Here is an 8,058-nt window from a genome sequence, read left to right as displayed (position 1 = left end):
GGTTACCTTATATTCCATTTATTCTTCCTTCTGTTTAAGACAGTCTATTTTATCCTGTAATCTACCTGACCTTCTCACCACCTGGATCTCTGTTCCTCTGTGCTTACCTTCTTTCACATTGTAATTGTTTTGATCATAGACTGACCTCCCAGATCGGCTGTTCTTATAATTTTATTCCATTCTTGATGCTATCATTTGTTGATTGAGTTCAGGATGATGCTGCCACATACGTCATTCTCTAGTTGTTGTCTGTTCTTGTTGGTTCTTAGTTCCTAGAACTTCCTTTAGGATGTTTTTCATAGCAGGTTTGACTTTGGTAAAGTCCCGTAGCTTCTGTTTATTAGTAAGAACTTTTAAGAAAATTGAAAACTACAATAGTGTCAGGAAAGTTGTGCCAAGGAGTTTTTTTCTGCAGGACAATGCACCTGCTCATTCTCTGAGGGCAGCAGGGACTGTCCTACAAGGATTTTGTTAGGAAACTTTGCCCCATCCAACATACAACCCTGATCTTGTCCAGTCATTTTTCTTTTTTATTTCCAAAACTTAAAGAACATTTGAAAGAAATTCAATCTGAGTTCTTTGAGGATGCTCAAACTGCCATTTTGCTGAGGTATGAATGGAAGAGTAAAGAGTCTTTGGGGAAGAATTAGAGAAATAGAAACACTGTGTTCAGAAGTGTATAGACCTAGATGTTGGACATGTCAAGAAACAACCACTTCACATTTTTGATAGCTTATTTAATAAAGGTTTCTATAATTTCATAGCAATACTTTTTCTCCTTACCCTAGTACTTACCAAATGAGTTAACTTATGACTAATGCACTGATTCATCTATTAATTCTCCAGAATTATAAAACATGTCAGGCTAAGTGCTAGGAATTAAACAACCGACTCAGAATGATGCCACCTTTGAAGGATGAAAAACTACACACAACCTCACATTTCTTTGGTGAAGAACTCCATGGCTTCAGCTTTTTACAAGGTTGTGAAATCAGGAAAATATTTCTCTGGACTCCTCCTGCCTCTTCTATCTTGGGAAGCTTCACCTCTGCCATCCTGAAAAAGATGAGAGTCAGAAAAAAATGTCATTTTGAGTTTTGTATTGACTGTCATGCCACATCTGGAATGAGGAGTCACTGGTCTTCTCTTCACTTCTATATTCTTCCTGGACAATTTTGACTAAGAAACCTAGGACTTGTTTCAGAGAAATGTTGAAGGAGGAAATGAGGCTGTTTCACTTGGAAAATGCCTTTCAATTCTATTGATATCTATGACTACCTATGTATGCCATGTCTTGCCAATGAGCACGACAGACATAGTCCCTGTGTGTATGGGATTTATACGTTGTCTAGCAGATGAGGCACATAGTTGGATATACCAATATATGCTTCTTGGGCAATCTCTTCCACTATCATCACTTAAATATTCATTTCATTGAAATTACTGGATGTATGTACTTTCTATGGAGTCCTGGGGTGGTGCTGTAGGATAAGCAAGCACTAGATGGTAATTATAAGACTGGTGGTTCAAATCTACCAGCAGTTCCTTGGAAACCCTTTACAGGGTCACGATGAGTTGGAACTGACTCAATGATACTTAACCACAAAAACACCATGCTATCTATATATGTATGCATATATATACACAATAATATAAATATATTATATACATTGTTGTGGTGGTTAAGTGCCATTGAGTTGGTTCCAACTCATAGCAACCCTGTATAGGGTTTTCCAAGGAGCTACAGGTGAGTTTGAACTGCCTACCTTGCGGTTCAGACTGACCTTGCAGTCTAGCCCATTAACCCACAGGACAAACCAGGACACTCTCTCTATATCTATCTATCTATCTATCTATCTATCTATCTATCTATCTATCTATCTATACACACACACACACACACACACACACACATATTGGTGGTTGGTTATGTGCCATGGAGTCGGTTCCAACTCATAGTGACCCTGTATAGGGTTTTCCGAGGCTGCAAATCTTCACCAAAGCAGAAAGTCTGATTTTTCTCCTGCAGAACCACTGGTAGTTTCAAACTACTGACCTTGAGGTTAGCAGGCCAAATCATAACCACTACATTATCAGAGCTCCTGATACATATATGGAGAGAGAGAGTCCTGGGTGGCACTATGGGTTAATGCACTGGATTGCAAAGTCGGTTTGAAATGCAAGGTTGGTTGGTTCAAGCTCACCAAGTGCTCCTTGAAACCCTATACAGAGTTGCTATGAGTTGGAACCAACTCAATGGCACTTAACCACCACAACCTATATATATATATATTTAAATGTCATTAGAAAAATTCCATGATTTTTAAATTCAATTTTCATGAACTTTTTGAAGCCTTCTCATCTATATGCAATATATGCATAAAGATAAATAGATGTAGATACAATCTCAAATTGTATCAGTCAGAATGGACTGATTCTGCTAAGTAATAAACAGTCCCAAAACATCAGTGTCTTATTATTTCATTTTCATTTTGCATGTCTAATGTAAGGCACCAAGGGGATTCCATTTAGTGTGATTACTCAAGTACACAAGCTGATGAAAGTTGGTCTTGTAGTGGAAAGGACATGTGACCAATCACACTGACCTTTAAAAGTACCTCCAGCCCTGAGACTCTGTATTTTAACAAGGGACTTAAAAGTTCAAAATCCTTCAACATCCAAAGCTGTAAATCTCTCATTTTGGGGTTTCAGAACATACTATAATGATGGTAGGCACTTTACCCTGAACTAGAACATCTGCATTATTCACTTCATTGGCCCTTCTATTTTCTCACCCTTTTTACATCCATTGACTTGTTAATTAAATGAGCATGTGCTATGTCTTCTTCTTTTTTCTTTTAATACTCTAACAGCTTCATCTTCATTCCACAAAAAATCTAGTGCATCCCATTTCAAAGGGGATGAAGTACATGCCAAAAAAGTTAGGGATTTATTAAGTGTCTTGAATTCTGTCCACATTCAATCTTATATTCTAATATTCAGTTTCCAGTCTTGAGATAGAAATTTCCGTACTCCTATAGATGACTGTTGATGTTTAGCGCTGTTGAGTCAATTCCAACTCATCATGATCCTGTATAGGGTTTCTTAGGAGTGGCTGGTAAGTTTGAACTGTCAACTTTGCAGTTAGCAGTCCAAGGCTTATCCTACAGCACCACACCAGGACTGTGGATGGATGCATAGGAGTCCCATAAGATCTCTAGTCTTTAAAGGCAGATGCTATCCTTGAATCCCATCACATATGGCAACAATGTGGGGTGAATTTCTAGCAAGGGCCAATCAAAAACAATTGCTAGATTTCTTTTTTCTCTCTAACTTTCCTCTATTAAGAAAATATTATCTGGAAGTTCCATTCCTTTATAAACCTTGAGGCTTGTAGAATATTGAGATGGAAAAGACCTTACAGAATATCTCATTTGGACTTCTTGATGATGAAACTCAAGCCCTAGAGATCACACATCTTATTAGGGGCAGAAGAGAGACCCTGAATTCCAGACCCATGTTTTTTCCTCTATGCCACCCTACTTGCAACACCACTTTACTTGATGTTGTTTAGCATTTACCATATCTACAAAAACGGGAAATTTCATATGAAAGGGCTTAAATTTTTACATCATTCAATTTTACAATCTACTCATTCAGCTTTTACTTTCAAGTGAAATTTGTATTTCTGGCTTTATTTTAGTGCTCATTTTAAACCTGGCTAGCCTAGCCTTCTTTCTTTGCCTTGCCCTTTTTTCAGTGATGTGGTGGGCCTATCAGTCCAGAAACCTGCCTTCTTTTCTCTTTAAAAATCCCTTGCCTACTCCCCTCCTCACACTGAGGCCTGAGTGAGCAGAACTTACGTCTGTGGGAAGAACGGGAAAGCTCAGTAGCTCCAATCTCTTGCCAAGTCCTTGAGGTGTGCTAGTGGCTCTGCGAGGACAGAGATGACATGCCCAGCACTCGGGCCATTCCTAGCTCCTACCCTGATTCCATCTGGAGCAGGTACTAAGAGGAGCTCTGTTCACCCATGCTGCAGTTACATGCATAGTTGTTAAGTGCTGTCGAGTTGGTTCCGACCCATAGTGACTCTGTATAGGGTTTCTGAGGAGTAGCTGGTGAGCTTGTGGTTCAAACCAACTTTGCAGTCCAGCGTGTTAACCCACAGCACTACGGCTTTAAAGTTTCAGTGCAGGTATCTTAAGGAGAATGGAGATCCCATTCCATGGAAGCCAGACGCTGACTCTCTGTGTGCATTCTTCTCTTTGTGGATGTAGGTGAGCTGATGACTGTTCCTATCTTGCTGATTTTTTTTCTGTCTCCCTGGATGTCTCCCTAAATCTTTGTGTGTCTTGTTCAGTCTGCCTTTGTCCTCCCCTTCCCACACTCCTTGTCTCTGCCTCTGCCCTGATCATACCTCCTTTATTTCCATCTCTCCCTTAATTGGCCGTAATTTAGAATGAAAGCCTATTATTCTTATGTTATTTTAATGAATAAAACCTTAACTTTCTCATTCATACATTTAAAGGCTAAGAAGTACAATAGTATATATTTCTCACTTAAACATTCACTTAATTGCAATTTAATTGACATTACCCTGGATTGAATGCTTCCTGTCCTTTAAATCTATGACCATCAATATAAAATTGCCTCCATCCCACCCCATGGAAGTCTAAGGACTGCAGAGATGCTCTCTGGTTCTGGTGCTCTGACACATTTAGATTTAGAGGCAGTGAGGACTGTAGGAGAGTATGGGGCTCAGATGCAGATGAGACCCTCAGCCTCCACTGTTCCAGCATCTCCAAATGGTGACTGGTTCCTGAATGACCCTTATGCACTTGGGTGGGCATGTGGAAGAGGAGCAGATGAGGCAGAATAGGCCCCACCTAAAGATGGACTACATTCTTAGGCCCTTTGAATTCTTCTGGGAGGTTAGGGGCCTGAGGGAAACCAGGGACTCCAAAGAGCCCAGCCGTGGGCTGAGGAGAAAGTGAGGTAAACAAATTAATAACAACAACAATAATATTGGAAAATTTTTACCCAGAGCCTACCTTGGGCCAGGTGTTTTTGTAGGCACTTGAAATGTTTAGCACATTTCATCCTTATAACAAATTATGAGATAAGCAATATTAACCTCATTTTACAGAATGGTAACTGAAGCACAGAGTCAGTTTACCAGATAAAATACAGGATTCTCTCTTAAATTTGAATTTCAGATAGGCAACAAATAATTTTTAGTACAGTATGTCCCTTCTTGTTTGGGACATACGTATACTAAAAAAAATATTTTTTGTTTATTTGCTATTGAAATTTAACTGAGAGTTCTATAATTTTATTTGCTAAATCTGACAACCGTAGCACAGAGAGGTAAAGAAACTTTCTGAAGGTCACACAGCTAAAAGTGGCAAAGCCAGGAATCAAAACCTGACAGTATGGTATGGTTCCGGAGACTGAGTCTTTAATGACCACATCTGCTGCCTTGTCCATCCCTGGATCTGCCTTGTCTTCCTGTCTAGGAGCCTCCATTGTGCAGGACTCTGAGCCTACACTGAGGAGTCTGGCTTGAACCGTCCCTCCTCTGATGGCTCTAGCTATCTGCTATCCCAGCTCCTTTAACTCAGTCTTTGTGTCTTCCAAAATAAAAATCATATTCCATTAAAATCCATGAAATCAACAATTACGTTTTGAGCGCCTGCTATTGTACAACTCTGTCTGCTAAAGCAGTTCTGAATAATAGATCAATATCAGAAAGGGTTAGAGAAGCCCATAAGCCCATCTCCTTCTGGAAACTTCCATTCAGTATCACTCTGATTGACTACCAGGCACTGTTACATGGATATTTCAACCAGGTATCTGGAAACAACATCCACACATTTGTTTTCTACCCCAGACAAATGACTTTAATGGTAGGATTCCCCAGTGGGGTAAAATAGGGGGCATGCAGGGAAGTACCTGGGACCTCGTGAAGGGTGTCTCATTTCTTGACCCATGACTGCTCCTATATGAGACCATCCCAGGAGGACATTTCCCACCTCCTCCTAATGCCCTACCTTATAGGTACTACTTTCCATGCCAACGCTGGCTGGCAGTTGAGGAGGACGATGGCCAACTGTCCAGGGAGCTGCTACCTGTGGATGAATCCTATGTGCTACCACCAGAGGATGAGGAGGGTGGAGGAGGTGACAACAACCCCCTGGACAACCTGGCCCTGGAGCAAAAAGGTGCCCTAAACTCAGCAAATGTTCTCTCCAGCATTCATCCTCATCCCTCAAGGGCATCTGGAGCCTTACCCACCCTGTGTCTCCATCTCTCCTCCCTCCCCTGTGGGATATGGGCATTTCCTCCTCTGCCAAAGTACCTGTCCTTCCCTCTCGTTCCTCCATGGAAAAGAATGGAGAGGTGACATGGAGTGTATCCCACTCATCAATGTTGTTGTTAAGTGCCATCAAATCAGTTCTGACCCATAGCGACCCTATATAGGGTTTTCAAGGAGCAGCTGATGAGCTTGAACTGCTAACCTTGTGGTTCAAACCAACAGTGTAGGCCAGCACATTAACCTGCAGCACCACACTAGGACTCCTGTATAGGACTTGGAATAAATCACATGGCTGAGATGCTGTCATGGGTAGGGTAGGACAGGGTGGGATAGGACAGGAGAATAGATTAGAGCAGAATATATTAGACTGGATTGGTTGTGGCCGGTTCTAATTCAGTCCTGTGTCTTTCCCTCTGGGCACATTATAGATTTTACATATATTTTTTCAAGGAAAAAAAATGAAGAGTAACCTTCAAGAGTCCTATGATGCTTGAGTTTCTTCCCAGGAATTCACATCCCTAAAATTTCTTCCAGCTTGAAAGAGTCAGACCCCTCACAATCATCCCAAGTCTGCCTTAATTATTCCATCAGTTCAGTGGATTTAAGGATGCCTGTGTAAGTCAAAGCTAGGAGAGAGTTCCTATCTATACTTAGGGAGTTTCCATACTAAAGGCAACTACAGAACAACACATGCCATCAATGAAGTGGTTCATAGGAATGGTCAACATGAACATTATGCACCACGGCATTCACAGATACAGGACTGGAAGGGCAGAGAAGAGTTGGAGTGAGGGAGTAGGGGAGTCAGTCAAGAAAGCCCTCCTAGACAAGGTGGCTTTTCCCACTCTTCCTCTTACTACTCTTATCTCCTGGCAGATAAATCTACTACCTTCTCAGTGACCATAAAGACTGGGGACAAGAAGAACGCAGGCACAGATGCCAACGTCTTCATCATTCTCTTTGGCACACAGGACAATAATGGTAAGAAAGCAAGGCAGGGCTGAGTTTCACCATGTTCCTCCCCAGGGAGACTAGAAGACTCAGTAATAATTTCCAAGGAGATCCTGGTTGTGCCTCTATCTCTTGACAGATTGCATGCCCTTAGCTTTGTCAGAGTTTCTTTTCCCTAAAGATCTCTCCATGAGGTGACTTGCCATGTTGGCTTGTGAAAGTTTATTCCTTAGGAAATTCTTCCTGCGTCTCACTGAGCCAGTCCTCCTACACTGCAGCTCTTTGCTCTCTCTTCAGTCTTCGTAGCTACCAGCCTCCATATGTGTGGAAACCAGGGGAATCAGCTTCCTTTAGCATCTTCCTTTCTAGGCAATGATGCCCAATCCAATGGTCAGTGCTTTTCCGTACATTTCTGAAAGTTTTTTTTTTTTTTTTTTTTTTTTTACCATTTCCTGTCTCCTTTCTGGAGGTGCAAATTTGCCTGCCTTTCAAAACCACAATGGGCTCCACAGTTCAAGCAGCACTTGGTCTCTTCTCTGTATCTTCTGTAACTACTTGTCTTCCTGTTTGAATGACAAAGAGGTCCTAATCCTAATCCCATCCCTAACAACAGTTTAAAAGCTGATGGCTCCTCCCAACTCCTAATGAGATACAGCCAATGAATGTATGGTACCTTCAGCATGAGATTTATTTGTTCTTTTGACAGTCCTTGATATATTCAATATTCTATGCCAACACTATAATTTATAGATTTGTACCTCATAGTGTTGTAAATTGAACAAAATTGAAGT

General features: G+C 41.1%; 1 protein-coding gene across 1 annotated transcript in view; it reads left to right on the top strand.

The window, feature by feature from the left end:
- Positions 1-8,058, top strand: part of LOXHD1 (lipoxygenase homology domains 1) — a 211,359-nt gene that overhangs the window by 132,621 nt on the left and 70,680 nt on the right. The window contains exons 22-23 of the mRNA XM_006835145.1: positions 6,058-6,221; positions 7,193-7,297. Coding sequence (XP_006835208.1) covers positions 6,058-6,221; positions 7,193-7,297 — 269 coding nt within the window. The remainder of the gene's footprint in view (positions 1-6,057; positions 6,222-7,192; positions 7,298-8,058) is intronic.

This window comes from Chrysochloris asiatica, unplaced genomic scaffold (genome assembly GCF_000296735.1).
Source record: "Chrysochloris asiatica unplaced genomic scaffold, ChrAsi1.0 scaffold00015, whole genome shotgun sequence".
Classification (NCBI taxonomy): Eukaryota; Metazoa; Chordata; class Mammalia; order Afrosoricida; family Chrysochloridae; genus Chrysochloris; species Chrysochloris asiatica.
This window is presented reverse-complemented; position numbering and strand designations above follow the sequence as displayed.